General features: G+C 40.3%; 2 protein-coding genes across 3 annotated transcripts in view; both read right to left on the minus strand.

Moving 5' to 3' along the window:
- psmd1 (proteasome 26S subunit, non-ATPase 1) overlaps window positions 1–8494 on the minus strand; it is a 45540-nt gene extending 37046 nt beyond the window's left edge. Inside the window, exons 1-16 of the mRNA XM_050054756.1 lie at window positions 8303–8494; window positions 6730–6773; window positions 6052–6125; window positions 5576–5745; window positions 5083–5291; window positions 4799–4942; window positions 3992–4218; window positions 3375–3435; window positions 3117–3245; window positions 2916–3004; window positions 2725–2803; window positions 2453–2626; window positions 2052–2163; window positions 1444–1640; window positions 910–1005; window positions 277–341 (exon numbers count right to left, since the gene is read on the minus strand). Coding sequence (XP_049910713.1) covers window positions 277–341; window positions 910–1005; window positions 1444–1640; window positions 2052–2163; window positions 2453–2626; window positions 2725–2803; window positions 2916–3004; window positions 3117–3245; window positions 3375–3435; window positions 3992–4218; window positions 4799–4942; window positions 5083–5291; window positions 5576–5745; window positions 6052–6125; window positions 6730–6773; window positions 8303–8318 — 1886 coding nt within the window. The 5' untranslated portion in view covers window positions 8319–8494. The remainder of the gene's footprint in view (window positions 1–276; window positions 342–909; window positions 1006–1443; window positions 1641–2051; window positions 2164–2452; window positions 2627–2724; window positions 2804–2915; window positions 3005–3116; window positions 3246–3374; window positions 3436–3991; window positions 4219–4798; window positions 4943–5082; window positions 5292–5575; window positions 5746–6051; window positions 6126–6729; window positions 6774–8302) is intronic.
- A 1156-nt stretch (window positions 8495–9650) lies between these two features.
- LOC126397048 (uncharacterized) lies at window positions 9651–12979 on the minus strand. 2 transcript variants are annotated; one of them, XM_050055516.1, is made up of 3 exons: window positions 12086–12979; window positions 11365–11472; window positions 9651–10559 (listed from the first exon to the last, which is right to left on the minus strand). In XM_050055516.1, exons 1-3 carry the CDS (start codon window positions 12854–12856, stop codon window positions 10524–10526), a joined length of 915 nt encoding a protein of 304 aa, XP_049911473.1. In that variant the 5' UTR covers window positions 12857–12979; the 3' UTR covers window positions 9651–10523. The 2 variants fall into 2 exon arrangements, with proteins under 2 accessions (XP_049911473.1, XP_049911472.1); XM_050055515.1 differs by having other exon boundaries at window positions 12082–12979.
- Window positions 12980–16696: the final 3717 nt, after the last annotated feature.

Here is a 16696-nt window from a genome sequence, read left to right on the forward strand (position 1 = left end):
ACCCAAACTATACTCCTTTCTGTAGCACATCATGAGAAATATAAAAGTCTTTTTTCTACAGAACACTTTTTAAACCAAATGAGCGAACTACACAAATGCATTGTTGCTGGTTTTACTTTTACTTTGTCTTAACACAAAGCAGTGAGTGTAAAAGTAGGGGCAGATAAATAACTAGAATTTCAGCTGAGGACCGCAAAGCTCCAGAGAGAAAGGCCTCTGGTGTATGCAAAGAAATAAACAGCATTCAGAACTCAGGTAATTCAGTCTGGTCCTTACCTGAACAAGATGAAGCCAATGGACTCGACAGCGGCCCTTCTCACGTCATCATTCACGTCACTTACCTTTATTAGGAAAAGCAAAACTGTCAACTAACGAAAAACTAATACTGATAGTCATCAAATTTGTTGATTAACTTTCATGGTGTAGATCCCCTATGGCTCACAGTGTGAGGAATATGCTTCGCTGTTACGCCATCTAATAACTTTAGCTTGAATAAGGTGCCACCTACAGGACAACAAGTTGTTCACACTGCTGAAGTTAAGTTGAAAATTGTATTTGCACTAAAAGTACAATGACTGACATACACATACATTTATTGTAATTAAACTGTAATGTAATAGTCTTTTGTTTTCCTTCTTTAAGTTAAGTTCTGCAACAGTGAGGCCCCAAATTAAATTCAGGCACAAACAGGAAAACACTGATGTTAAAGCTGAATATTTCTCCCCCAATAGAACTAAGTACAGATTTTTTTAAACAATCATAATCAGAGTAGTAAACTAATCTGAATTATGATGCCAGCCAAAGTCACAGCCCTTGATGCTTGAGTCTGCTCCACTGCCAGAATGATAAACCTGTCTTCCCCTCTGTGAAATAACGTGTTGTAAGGAGGGCCAAACAGAAAACACTTACAGCGACATGTAGCAGGCGTCGGATGGCCTTGTTGTTCCCGGAGCCGCAGTAGGCCATGCCCACTGTGTACATACCAGAGCGCCGCAGGATGGGATCCTATCATAGACAGTGAAGGAAAGCAGATGTTGAGACTTTGCCTCTGGATGAACAATTACAGTTAACAAAGTTTCAGTCATTTCCCACATCAACCTCTTATAGAAGGATTCTTGGCCCGAAGTACAGAGGAAAAGCCTCTGTTTGATGCGAAATGCACACACAACCTGCGGTTGTACGAGTACATACAGGGCTTAATACATCAAACACTGGGACTGCATGTTACATCTATAAGATTTATGGAGAGCAATGACCTAGAGGTACAGAGTTTTTTTAATGCCATCCCCAATTCCTTCTTTCAAACTTATTGTGTTACTATTTGCATAAACTGCACCAATGCTACAAAAACAAAGTACGACATTCTTTATTTCTGCTGGAAAATAAAACAACTCCAATCTCGTGGTGTACATGATGTGCTTTCTGATGGCTTTTCAGCCTTACCTTGTCTCTGCAGAGGCTTTCAATGAGGGCATCAGCCTCCTCCATGCGTCCGTACATGACCAGGGCAATTCCCACAGCCAGACCACGCAAGATCTTCTCGTGCTGGGTCTCCTGAGCATAGCCTACCATGTCCTCAATGGCCTGGGCCGACTTGGAGCCCAGCATGACCAGACCCAGGGCCAGGCCCGCAGCTTCACCTGAGAGAGGTTACATGATATTGTCAGCATGGCTTGTTTTTTTTTTTCTTTTTAAACCAACAGATGTTTACTCGTGTACATTACTAAATCATTAACATTAATATTGATACCAGTGTAGACACCTCTTTGTTTCTACATTTGTTGAGCCAAACATTATTCTTTTAAAAAGACAGTTTTCATATTCAAGCATTTCATTATTAATTTGTTAATATTCTTCATTATTTCTGTGCAACCCGAATCTATTGTTATCCAAATATATTTGATTAGGACAGGAAAAGGAGGAAGTAAAAGGTATTAATGACAGATTTTTTTCCTGCAATTTTAGTAAAAGGTTACTTTTTAGAAAGCAGAGTGGTGAGGATCAAAAACTAGACTGTCATCATGCAATTCAAAAACTGATTCTGTACACACCAGTAACAGCATCATCCTGGTACAGGTTGGATTTCAGGAGGTCGTAAACATCCTGTCTGGCTGTGCCCAATGCAGCTAAACCAAGGCCAAGAGCACCACCATGACGAACAATCTGTGAAACAGAGGAAAAGAAATAGACCATGAAGACACTGAAAAATAAATTAATCATTTGACACAGTGGCTCTAACTAGCTGCTGGTCTCTGCTACACACTTATACTTGAGGCTTTTAATTCTAAAGCGCCACACGTTTGTTAACATAAATTGTATTATCTTATAACCAAGTTCAAAACAGTTGACTTCTTAATTCAGCAATCATTTCATGAGTCACATTCTAGTATATAGTTCTCAAAGAACCATCATAAAAAGTAGATATAAAAAAAAAACAAAAAAAAAACCTCACATCATTGCTGGCATTCTTGAGTTGACTGAGCAGGTAGTCGATGATGTCCCCGCCATGGTTGGCATGAATGAGTCCCAGAGCGTACAAGCCTCCTCCCTCCTGGTAGGCCGAGCCAGGGGAAGTGTCTTTGGGCAAGTAGGTGGCCATTAACTGGAGAGCCTCCTTCTCATGACCCTGAAAAACACACCATGTTATATTAATAATATGGAATAAAACTGCCTATTGTTTTTTTTGATTTGCACCATATCATCATGATAATGACAGAAATCTACCTTGTGGATGACACCCAGACTTGCTGTGGCTGTGAACTTTGCCCAGTTGGTAGCTCTTGCAAGCCACTCCAAGTTTTCTCTACAAGGGCCAAACAAAAATGTTAGTCTTAATGTCACTTAGAGTAAGTATGTTTCTCTATGTCTTTATGCAATATATGTCATATACATTTCCGTTCTGCTATCACAATTACCTGAGGAACTGGTCACTTGTGGTCCCCGTGTGCATGAAAGAGTTGGCTATTACTGTGGCTGTGTGGCACACCGAATTTCGGACTGCATCCTGGAGTGACAGAAAAAAATTAGAGCTCAGGAGGAAGCTGCAGTTCACCTGAATGTGTAAACAAGTGTTTTCATTCATTTTCTGAATTCATCTTGTTTCTCATCTACAATACCTTTGTGTTTTTGAGGATCATTAAATCTGTGTTGTTATTTCGGATTAGGAACTGCAAGTGCAGCTCGATGGCCATCTCCCCGCTAAGGATTTTGATCATCTTGGCGTTCTGGTCTTTGGGCTCGTCTTTCTGCAAAGCACAGAGAAGCGATATGATGAGCTGTCAACCATACCAAAGCTGCTCTGTTTAGACACAGAAAGATTACGAGCACCTTGAATGAAAAACGTGATACAGTACAAAATGATTGAAAAAGCATACCGTTTCTGCCAGCTTTCCAGCGGGAGAGCTTCCCGCCTTGTCATCTGTTTCCATTGCATCACTGTGACACATACAAAACAATTTGTCAGTGTTGAATCACTTCATCACAATTAAGTAACTCGACTCAAAAACGTCTATGCACAGTTTCAGTTAGTCCCTGCATGTATCCCATATATACACTGTACATGGCCTGACGGGCCATAAGATGTGCATGTATATTAAAGTTTATTCAATCTCTCATTTTAACTTCTTTATTCAGGTTATTTTCAGCAGGTATAAAAAGAGGCACACCAAAGAACAAAGCTTGTTCAGCTCCCAAGTATTTAAACTCCAAACTTGTGTACTGAACCCTCCTAGTGGTAGGTTCAGAGTTCTGCGTAGTGTCTGCGGACTAACAGACTGAGATAAATCTTTTCCTGTCATGCTTGGAAAATGTTGAGTTTTTTGCTATTTTCCTCATAACTCACAGCACCTGAGAAAGTCTAAACAGTCATTTCCTAGAGCTTAAATCAAAACCATTAGCAGTGACAAATCCCTAAGTCCTGTGTGAACATGTGCCAAGATGCAGTGCTTCTGCCTAGGTATTTAGTGTGTCCTTAGATTCCTACGCTGCCCACCTGTCTTTGTCTGGTGTGGGCACAGTGCCTGTGTTTGTAGAGCCAGGGACTGCAGGGATAGGTGTTCCAACGGTACGCAGGTTCTGGATGACAGAGGAGAGGAACTGCTGGCTGGCGCTCTCATACAGATCAAAGCAGATCTGATAGGCCATCAGCAGGTTGTCCTCCTTCACCAGCTTCTCCAGGATGTCACTCACAGCTTGCGGGTCATCTAGGAATATCAGGCACTAGAGAGGTGTGGAGAAAAAATGATAAGAGAGGGATTTTAAGGTTCTGACAGTTTTTGAAAAAAATATTTCTGTGAATGTATAAAAAAAGGATATATGTTGTGTCTTTGGCATTGCTTGTTGTTATGAATCAAGGTAAACACTTGAAAGCTTAAGCAAAAACATGAGATGCCATCATGAGTATAAAACTGACTCTACGCTAAAGTAACTCAACTACACTTAATTGCCAATTTATCAGGAATTATAGCAGGACTGTTGTATTGGACTGTGTTAGTTTTAGCTAGGTTAGCCTAATGTACCGGCAAGTGTATATTACAGCAGCATCAGCATAATAAATATCCACACAAAAATACAACAAACATTAAAATATTGATAAATACAACTTCTAAAACACACAGAACTTTGTACTTCAAGTAGCCCTAAAAATCAAGATTTCAGTCAATCAAAATCTTATACTAAATATTGAAAGAACAAAACTTACTAAAACCAATCTGTCTTAAGGAGGACATTTATTTATAACACTGACGGGACTGGTCAGGGAGATGATGCATAGGGTGTTTTTGATTATCTCATTAGTTACCTGACAGACATTGATGAAATCAGGCTTCTCCAAGTTCATATAGAGCTTGACCAGCACCCTCAACACCTCATTGCGGAACTTCTTGTTCTGCATCAAGGACATGCAGACCTTCAGGCTGTAGGCAAGGAGGCCACTCACATCATTCTGATTGAGAAGAGAAAGAAGAACATAGCAGTTGTTAACATGTTTCATGACAAGGAAGAGGATAAGAAAGCAAGACAAAACATTTTTTTAAATGTATTTCAATAAAGTGAAATCAGCTGTGAATGACATTGCCGACTGACCGATTCTAAGATGGTTTTCTCAAACATGTCAAGTCGTCTGGTCTCCAGGGCGATGCCAATGGCCTGCTTGTACTTGTGGTCGTCTAGGCAACGCAGGAACATCTTGTTGACAATGCCCTCAAGGCGGGGGTCGATGCTTTTCTTCTCCTCTTCCTCTGGCAGCTCGGCATTCTCCACCCGCAGCTTGGTGTAGTGGTCGATGCATTTGGCTAAAAGCAAACACAGGAAAAGGATGAAAAAAGGGGCCTCGTTTCACCTCTGAATTCAATGACGTAGTTCAAGTCAAAATCTTACTCTGGGCATTGTCAACAACTCTATGACAATCATTGTTTTTTAACCACCAGAAAGCCTTGGTAAGCTAATGACTTAATACTGGTAAAAGTACCAGGGTCACAGCATTATCCAAACAAAAAAAATGTCACATTATCACAGAGGAGCCAGGCAAATAAAAAAAAAAAAAGAAGAGGTCAAGCCTTTTTATTTGATCACTCACCAATGATGGTCTCCACATATTCAGAGTCATCTGTGACATTGAAGAGATCTCCAGCACCAAGAGCGTAGTTCAGCGATTCCTCAAAGGCTCCGAGGTGGTAGAAAACCTTAGAGGCCACCAGGGCAGCAAAGGCTCTGCTCCTAAACGTCTCATCCTCATACAGGACCTCACTGAGAGTACACAACACACAGATTGTTACATAAGACTAAAAAATTGGACCTGCAACATCTAAATTATCTTTCCCCCATCCCACAGAGCAGTTTCTAAGCAGCAAACTCTTAAATTGTGACAAGCTGCACACTGCACTGCCCTGCTACATTTCATCTGTATACAGTGTCTGCATCTACTTTGGGTTATTGTAATTTGTTCTCTGTTCTGCAGACAGAGAAAGAATAAAACTGAGAGCTGAAGTTATTGCTGCCCAATGTAACATTCTTTTCTCTGTTATAATGTCCAGGCTCACCAATGGTACTTACATTTTATCTACTGATCCCGAAATCTCTGCCCAGAAGTCATTCACAATGGCATCTAGCTTGTGCAGAGCAAACTCCTGCAAGTGAAACAGAGGTATTACAGATACACAATTTACATACCATTTCTCCAGCTTAGTTTACTTAATATCTTCAATAGTTTGGGCCCATGAAGGAAACTGTGTTTAAGTTGCAGTCAGTACCAAGCTTCAACTGTGGTGTCACCATTATTTGAGTCTTATACTGTTGGAATGTAGATGTGTTGCACTTCACAAAACTGTCTTAACTACGATGATAAAATCTGAAGCTCGGATTTCAATGCACGCAGAGATGATAGCCTCATGTTTTCATTACCCATAAAGCATTGCATTGGGAGTCAAACAAAAAAATAAATACATCACACCACACCTTAACCCCCTAAGGAAACCTGCAGGAGCCACTCTTCAATCTGACAAACGGTACATTAATAGATGTGTTTGTGAGCTTTAAACCTTTGTTACTGGCTCACTGTGTAACTTTTCATCAGGAACCAGTGTCCTAAAAACATGTTTTTACAAATACATAAAAACACACTCACATGTGATCTCGATAATTCTGAATGGTGTTTGACTTGGCATGAAATGACATGACATAATTTCTTTATGGAAGTTTGCCATCTTCAAGTATTATTCAACCAGTTCTTACCTTGAGCTGTGGCTCCTCCTCATCAAGGAGTGAAATAATTCCAGCTAAAAAAGAGAGAGTGGTTGCTTGATTATTTGACTTCATATACCTACTGCTTTATCCAAGCATTCCAAAACAAGCCACCCTAGTTATATAATATATTTCAGTGCAGTCAAAGGAACATACACGAATCAGCCAAAACATTAAAATCACTGGTTGGTGATGTGCACAACACTGATGATCTCATTACAATGCAGTGTTCTGCAGGGAAACTGTGGATGCCACCTGACAAGGCTCTATGCACCCAAACACTGCTGCAGACACAATACAACCCCTCTTAACACCACCCCTTAACACACCACAAAAACTGCTCAGGAATGCCTTGAGGTATTGACCTGGCCTCATAATTACTCTAAGTATTTGTGGGGCATGCTGGTACCCTAGAGGTAACCCTAATCCACATAGGGGGCCTCCTCAGATCAGACTAAGCTCTGACCTGTTAAGGCACCGACACAGGACCTCTGGGATGTGTCTTTCGGTGTCTGGCACCATTGCATTTGGTGGCGAATACTGAGTCCTGTGGATTGTGAGGTGGGGTACAAGCATGTTCTACAGATGCTTGAACACATTGGGACGTGGTGAATTTGGGAGCCAGGTTGACACCTTGAGCTTTTTGTCATGCTCCTCGGGCCATTACTGAGCAGTTTTTATGGTGTGGGATGGTGCGTTGTCCTGCTTGGTATGTGATGGTGTAAGCATGGACAGAGCATGTCAAGTGGCATCCACATCAATGCCAGGATCCAAGGTTTCCCTGCAGAACATTGTGTTGTAACGAAATGGTCAATGTTATTCACTTTACCAGCCAGTGACTTTGATGTTTTGGAGTACATGCAACATATGAGGGTTGCAATATTTGTCCATATTAACTTCTTGGCAGACATAAGGTGTCAAGTGCATTTAATTCAAGGTTTACCCATTCAAAAATAAAAATAACTTTAAAAATTGAAGGGGAAGTATACTAGTACTAGGACAACTAATTTATTCAACACTACACCTGCAAATCATATAGCCACAGAAATCAGATATCAAAAACATACTGTAGCTAACATGGCAGACTGAACAGGGTCAATGGTGAAATCTAAAGCTGTTTGGCACAACTACACTGACATTGGGGGGTAAAAAGGTACAAAATTATACATAGGATATCATAATTTCAACACGTTTCTTTAATCATTATGTCCAAGGTGAAAAAAGTCGTATGTCTGTATGAACATGAACTGGAAGACTTTATTATCAAAGCTGTAACGTTGTAGCTAAGGTCTTGATACGCTACAGTGAGGATTTGACTGTTAGCATTGCCATTATGAATTCCTGAATTTAAAAACATCCTCGCAGAGATTAAAATCGTCACCCAGTTATGCCAAAAACACATTACAAATGTTTATCACCTCCTGAAAATTGTTTTGGTGGATTTGTTAGCTATCACCGGTTAACGACTGACTGACATTGCTACGTTAGCTGTGTGACTCAGCTAAATCAATGGCAGCTAGCTAAAGTTGCGGCTAGCAAAATAAAAACACTTTCTACGACTTACCGGCTGATGTTATCATGATTGGCTCTTTATTCCCTCCTCAGCCCCTCGATGCTGGTTTGACGGTAGAATTCCGTGCGGTTTTTCGGGGATATAATGAACAGGAAAGATTTGTAGTATCTAAAAATGCAAAACTGTGGAACCAAACGTAGCCGCTGCTACCTTCTTTTTGTCCAATGCCGCAAGTCCCCTTCTAAAGGACCTCGTGCTGGGCTGGCCTCGTTTACGCCTGATTAAAAATACATAGAATTGTAATAATTATCATGTATCCTCGCGGGCTGAGTCAATTCGTAGTACCTTAAGGATATATAAGGTTATTTTACGCGCTTTAGTCGCATTTAAAAGGAATTATGTAAATACTGTGACTGAACGTATTCGATTAATGGACCGGCTTTCCTCAATGTGGTCTATCGTGAATCAGTTCTTTTGCCTTTCAATGCAGAGTTTGCTGGGCAGATGAGATTCGTGGAAATTAAAGGTACAATGTGGCTGTAATATAAATAAATAGAGTTATAGTTAAAGGTCCTATATTGTAGCAAGTTATATCTCCATGTGTCTTTTAATAAAAAAGTAGGTGTTGGTGCTATATTAATACTGTGAATGCTCAATCCACAGAGAAATGCACACAGTCTGTATTCAGAAATTGTGCCTTTGAACAAGCTGTCAGGACATCTGTAAATGTGTGATGTCACAACCCAAGCTGTTGCCTAGCAATGGAATGCAAATGAAACAGACTATCAAGATAGAAACTGCCACTACAGTGACATTACACTCATTCCCCACCTGCAGTGACAGTGCTGAGACACTGAGAGCATTGATGTGGAAGACCCACAAACACTGGTCAATTAGAGCAGACTGGGCTTTTTCAGGAGAGGGGTGTAAAGAGATGTTAAGGTGAAACAGACAGAGAATACAGAAGAAGACAGATGATGAATACAGATGGATTCAAGAAGACAGTATGAGACAAATAATGTGTTTTAGGATATTAAAGCATGTAGCAGGGTTCCCACATTTTCAAGGAAAAAAAGGCGTTGTGTTACATTACATGGAAAGTTATCCACGGGAGATTACTGTAACAATTTGATTACACACAACAAAATGTCAAGATTTTTCCAAAATTTTAAATGATTTTTACTAATTTCATGACTTTTCCAAACCTGGAAAAATGTAATTGTGAAATTCCATGACTTTTCCTGGTTTTTCGTGACTGTGGGAACCCCGATGTAAACATGTTCTAGTAGAAACCTAAATTACATGAAAATGAGCTTAAAATGGGACCTTTAATGAGTTTGTACTCATTTGCAATATCCTACTTTTATTTTGAAAGAATAGGCAATGAGTCACAATGATACAAGATTACCTGTGTTTATTTACATACAGTATTTATATGAATGTACTAACCAGTTGCCTACATAAATAACCTACGTAAAGGATGAAAAGCAATTTCATCCATTTCTACTGCAGATAATGCTATTGCCAATAGCACCAATCTAAGGCACACAATTCTAATATATGAACATGGAAAAAAAGATTCACATTGCTTGACCATGGCTGGATGCTGGGGCGTCTCACAGGTATAAAAATAAGCAGCTGGACCCCTGTTAATGAAGCAGGACCCCACTTAAGACCCCTTTTGTGTCAGTTGATGTTGTGATTTGATGATGAATATTCTCAAATAAATTGTCAGTCAAATTAGCACCAACAAGATGACAAACAACAAACCTGGGTTTTTTGAGGAGGTCTGGGGCAAGTTGGCTGTCTAACCCTAGACTTTACTATATACCATGTTAGAAGAGTATATTTGCTGTAAGTTTCCTACTGTAGCCTAGCCATACGGCAGTTCAACATGTATTGAAATACCAAACAAATATCAATCTAGGCCTCAAAAATTAACAGTTAATTGAATCAGCACCAGGCATATACAGTAAATCCCGTACTGACGCACCATTGTACATCAAAGACAATGTGTAAATCAGCAAGGCAGCAACAGATTTGACTATTAAGCAAATTATTACTTCAGGACAAGAATCATGTTGGCTCAGCAAGAAAGACTGTAACATGTAGTAAGGCTCTGTAGCACCACAAGGCCAGCTTTCTCCTCACAATTAAAACAGGATTGTCTGCTGTGATACGCCTGCAGCCACAGGTCATGCGCCATGGCATCAGCTGTCTCCTCCAGCTGACTCTCCATCCACATGAGGCCCCGCAGACAGGGAATTGGTTTTCAGAGGGATGCCCTCCTCTTGACTTCCAGTGTCACCTGAAAAAGAAAAAAACCCCAGAACAATGGAAACACTGTTACTTACTGTGGGTTTAATGAAATTAATATGATGACACAATCTGGCTGCAGAGGGATTTAAGTATGTCCCTGCTCCCTGTAAGTGTTGAAACAACATCTGCCATGGCTCAGTAAATCTGTTGTGTGTAGGATAAATCTGATGGTCAGTGCATTCCAGAAGTTTTTTGGTTTTAAGTGTTTTGATTTTCTTTTTGTCACGTCCATTTTCCCCAACCTGCTTTATGTGGTTCTTTCAGTCAGCGATTTCCTGAATATCTCAAGTTAATTTCTGGATTTTTTTTCGATAAAATAATACCAAATGAAGATGGGTGCACAGTGATAGCAAGTGCAAAAATATTTCTTGTATTTCTTAAAGAGATAAGTCACTGTTTTGGCAAAATATTTTCCATATATTCTCGTTAATTCTCATGTAAAGTTTCCACCTTTAATATTTCCTGAATTTTGCAATCCTAGCCTGGTACACTGAGACTGAACTGGTCTTTTCTGCTTCTTTCATTACAGATTTTTTCATGAAGAGTAAACACGTGAATGTCTTTGTTCTTCTGTTGGCTCTGTGATAGACTGGCAACCTGTATCCATGCCTTTTGCCTATGCAGTACAATCTGTGTATCCTCCAGTCCCCTGGAAACCCTGATCAGGACAAAGTTGGTGTACACAGTGGGTAAAGAAAATAACAGAAAAGAACAGGAGAGTTGAAAGAACTCCGTGGGAACTAAAATGCCTGTATAGCTCAGTCAAAGTGAACTTTTGGAAAATGCTGCTGTACCTCCTTGCCTGCCGGCTGAAGCGTTGTTGTTGGCCTGGCCTCTTCTCTGAGCCCAGCGCAAACATTGGAATGGCCAGAAAAGCGGGTTCCCTCTATCCCTGGTATTATCTGAAAGGCAATAATAAGCGTTTAACAATTTGGCAGCTTATCTAAAGGCCTGATTGTTTCATGAATGCTCCCTTTGTTCCCGGGCCTTTGTAGCCATGCCTGGGAAGAAAAATGTGTGTAGAAATATGTGGTCTTGTGAGTGTTGTGGACTGACCTACATGGTGGAGTAATACAAATTACTACAGTGTTTAAAAATAGTCCTGCAGGGAACGTACACTGTGACGGTGCTAATAACTTGGGTATCACTATAATAACTATTATATTCCTTTAGTTTCTATGGTTATCTAAATGAACTCTTATCTCCAAATTCATTTCCATTTGGTGATAATTATGTAGATGACATCTTTATAGTAGGCTCGACATTTAAGTGTTTTTAAAAGTGTCAGAATCTGTGGTTCACCATTTTTACGCTCAAATATTTTATGCAAATCTTCATGTTGCCCTGCTTAAACACACCACAGTCCAAACTTCATGTTGACAAATGGGGACCTGTTGTTGAGCAAATAAAACAGCACGTGTCTAAGCAAACAGAAAAGAAGAATAGTAGTCAAATGTCTGCTGTGAATGGATGTGTGTAAAACTACTTAAGGTGAATGTATGTTATTACACCTGCTGTTTGAGATGAGTATATGACTTTGCAGGCGTTTTTCTTGATGCTGAGCATTTTGTCCTCTGTCTCCGGGATGAAGCAGCCCACCCATATTGTCTCTGGTGACTGTTTGTGGAACACTGAGCGGATCAGACGCTCCAGGAGTTCAGCACATCGATGCGTCTCAACGCTCTCCTGTCTGGTGCGTATTAATCCAATCAGAGCCGGTCGGGCGATGCTGGCGCGTTTCGTGCGTGCCTTTACGTCCTTCAGCGTCTCTTTCAAGCACAGCTCGTTTGAAGTTTTGCTGATGAATGTCTGTCTGAAGATGAATATGATGACAGGAGAGTCTATGGTTCGCTTCAGGCTGTAAATGTTCGCCCTCCTCGTTGCTATTCTCTGAGCGTTGCCATTGCGCGTTGGCCGCTTCTCCTTCTCCTCGTCCTCTTCTAACGGGCAGGCTCTCAAATCCAAATCCTTGGGCCTCGCTATGAGAGGTATGTCATTGCCTTTGACAACCTCGCCGGAAATGGGGTTTCCACTTGCCGTGGTGTCGCCGTGGCTGCTTGACGGAGAGGTTTGGCGCTGCCCGTTGCTGTTCATCGGGCTGCTGCTGTGAAACATGTCACGGATGAACTCCTGCATTATTCCATTATCATCCCCGTCCGCCTCTTTGCTATTACAGGCGTCGCTCACCAAATAAATCCTCTCTTTGCCTCCGATCAGAGCTATAATCCTCTGAAACTCCTTCTCCTCCTCGAGCACCGTGTCCTCCTGGAAGGCTGCGTCTGCCATCCTTGCGCAATTACGTCTGCGCGGATCCGTTTGTTTACAACGAGGTGTCAGGCCATTCACTCGCACCTCTGTGACCGGTGTTGTGCAGAAAACTTCCTCACGACCATCAGGAACACGAGCAGGGAGGATGGGAATAAAGACTCAACGTCGATTTCTATTGGATGATCATTTTAATGGGCGGGGCCAACAGTGACACGCAGCACATGCTTGTTTCAAGGCACATGAAGTTAAATTTTAATGGATAATTAAACACAAAGATTTGAAATTAAACTGACTTTAACACAATCACACGCTATGACAACAGTAACATGGGCGTCAAGAAGACAGAATACATTCATTTATCATATTGTTTTCCTCATAAATAATCCAAGAGATGGTGAGATTGGCTGTGGATGATGAAATCAGGGTGCAGAGGTCACTCTCTTTATTCCCACTATTCTCATTGAGAACACTCCAGCCTTCCCTCCAGTGTTGTAGAGTCCAGGCTTCTCAAACAAACAAGAACAAACAAAGAGAGGACAGTCATAAGCACCAACTTCAGCACAAGAGCTCCACTTGTCTAATCTTTTTCTGTATAATTGTTAAAACTGCTTCAGTGCTGTTTGACTTCTTTGTAAGATCAAAAATGCCCCTGACCCTTAAACCTCCCACTACAGCAACAGTCTGTGGAGTTCTCCAGACTCTAATCCTTTAATCCACCCAGGCCTGCTCTTTAATTAAAAGGTGCTGTTAGACTGAAATGCCACTGAGTTCATGAATTGAAATTTAATAACTTTGAAATTAAATAACTCAAGCCTCTGAGTCTGCGTGGGATTGGCTCATAGTTTACTGCTGACTGAGTGATAAACAGTAAAGTCTGATCAGAGCAAACAAAGAGGTTTACTGGGTCTTTGACCTTAGACTGGCTGAACTTTGATTAGCTGGGCTTTGTGTTTGTTGTTTGGCCTTTCTTCAAACAGAATCTCCATGTGCTTGCTTCACCATGCCGTTACACTCCAAATGACTAACAGAGGTTACTGCTACTCTGTGTATTCACTTTCCAGTGTGTCTTATATGCTAAATAAACACTGTTGATATTAATTTAAATCTTTTTTCCCCACCTATAATGATCTTAATTTTGTAGTTAATCATATCTACAATCCCTCCCAACGACAAGTGCAACTTCTTTTTTTTTTAACCACAAGGAAAAGATGTTGCAGCTGACACTGAAATCATTCAACTTTTTATGTTTTTAACAATTTGAAGCACACAATACACATCCTTATTCGGGTGTGTTGGATAACCCACTGACCTCTTTGTTCAGAGAGAGAAGGAGCTGAGGGTCAAGAAGTTCAGTTGGACCACTGAGAGTGACAAGGAGCCCCAGACGTACTGAAAAAAAGTATAAAATATAAAACTGCATTATAGTGATAATACAAAACAAGCCATAGTGTTATTATCATCTTTGATCAGTAACATTTACTGAAATGGCTTCAGATTGCCAAGACCTGAGGAAAATATTTGTTGCAGACTGGGTTATACTGGACTGACTGATATATTGCTGATTTTGTTTTTAAATGAAATATCAGATATCAACATTTTGCTTTTTGTACGCTGACAGATGTTCACTAATATTTCACATGTTCAAATTAATCTTTTAACTTGGCAATACTGTACATCCCAGAGTTCTTTATTGTGCCTTGTGGAGTCGGGTCACATCACATTTCATAGATGCAGCAATAAAATGTCCTTTCCTTTAAGAAGAGTATAACAAAATAAGCACATGAGATCATTTTAGTGACTTTAGTGAAGATTTTAGTGTCCCATGATGGAGAGATGTGGACGGCTGACGACACACTCTGCTTCATTCTGCCCTCTTCATAGCCACAGCTACTATAATAAAAGTGTCTGTACCTTGGCCATAATTATAATACATATTGAGGGAGACATATCACCCTCTAATATTTAATTATGCTCAAATGTCTCAGTATATTGATTTAAAAAATATATTAAAAAAGCTAACAAATAATAATAAATAAGCTCACAAATTGCCAATATTATTATTACTACTGGTTCTAATATTGTGGTATACTGCAGCTCTCTGTGTGGTTTGTCCAAGTGTAGTTGCCGTACCCCAGCAGAAGCTATTGATTTACAATCATGTCAAACGCTATTTTGTTACTTTCAATTGTATTAAAAAGGGGAAAACTAGCATGTAATATGAGTGCTGGGTTAGTGTTACACTTTCAACTGTGATTGTTCTTGTAAAGTGTTAGTATGCCATAAAAATATCATAAAAAGTCATAGTACTATAAAACTTTGATTAAAAGTCTGGAGGGTTGGGTTGCAGAGGGCGTAGGCTGCAAATGCCCCCCCCCAGTGTTAAACAGGTGATTATGACCCTGGTTTGGACCTGTTCATCAGCATTTCTCTCTATCTGATTATTGTTTTTTTCTCTTAAATCACTCAACCCACAGCAGTTATTATTATTATCATAACTTTTTTCTCCTGTTTTGACGTAGTGCAAATTTTACACCCACACAGGCAATATAACCTGAAAGGAAACACTGATTACTCACAGTACCTTTGGCACAAATGTTGCCAGGTTTCAAAAAAGTAGCACGAAAGCTGAAACTCATTCCTTTGCTGCCATCTTGTGGTAAAATATTTTTACAGGGTACACCATCTGTCCCCACCACCAAACAGTGGTGTAGTGGGAGTTCATGAGGCAGGTGCACTACTAGGTAGCTTGGTAAGTTACAGAGGAATAAGTGGGTATACTCTCCTATATATTACCATGGCTTTTTGGCTGATAGGTGGGCATACTGTAAACAACCAGAAAAATAGGTGGCTATACCCCGTATACCTGCATATACCCTCCACCAAAGGTTATACAGCAGTGTTACTGTTTGTTAGAGCTGGTACGACTCAGACGCTGCCTTTCTCAATTGACTAAAAGGAGGTAGACAAACCATTGCGTAGAATTCTCTTTTTTAAAATGCACAGTGTTGATGATTTTGCTTTGTGCTCATGTGACACTTCAGCAGAGTGAAACAAACGACAAAACTAAATATTTGCAAATAACACTTATCTCGTTCACAGATAAGACTTTTTGATGTCATCATTTTGAGTTGAGTGATATAAGGTGTGGTAAAATCTCACCACCTGTTATTTTCTTGTCCGACACCAAGTCTCTGAGAGAAGACAGATGAGCTGCAGTCAGAAACTTTGGAGGCAAAGCAGAGTCGTCAGTGTCATTAGAGGAAGAGCTTCTTCTTCTTCTACTGACGTTGTTTTCTGTCATGTTGGTGTCACGTGGAGTCTGCAGAGGCACTGACAAGTCTGTGGACACGTTACCAACAAGATAGGACATTTGATTATGATTTTCTAGTTTAAATACAGTTAAAAAATTAACTATATAACACGTGTGCTGATGAAATATGCTGATATAAACTTGGCCTTGTCTCCTCCTTTAGGCAAGTACAAAGAAACACTGATAACCTGGAGTGAAGGAATGCTGCAGGAGTGGTTGATCCTCTGATGACCTGGAGGCGGCTCCTCTCTCTGATCCAGACTCTCCCCAGGAACCTGAGACATTTTGTTCAGTGTAAGTTTAAATCAACAGGACACCACTGCAAAACAGTTTCTTTAAATTTATGGAATTTTGTTGTGAACAGTTTAAAGACATTTGGGATTCAGATGAGAAAACACACACTGATAACTTGTGTGCCTCCACTTTTTTTTGTGTGATTTCCATTTCCAAGAACACAACTTTCTTACAGAAGAGAAATGTGAACTTATTCCACATCTGTCAAAGCAGGGTTCGGAAAAATAAATACATGGCTGACAGTAACTGGGATT

This window comes from Epinephelus moara, chromosome 10 (assembly GCF_006386435.1).
Source record: "Epinephelus moara isolate mb chromosome 10, YSFRI_EMoa_1.0, whole genome shotgun sequence".
Classification (NCBI taxonomy): domain Eukaryota; kingdom Metazoa; phylum Chordata; class Actinopteri; order Perciformes; family Serranidae; genus Epinephelus; species Epinephelus moara.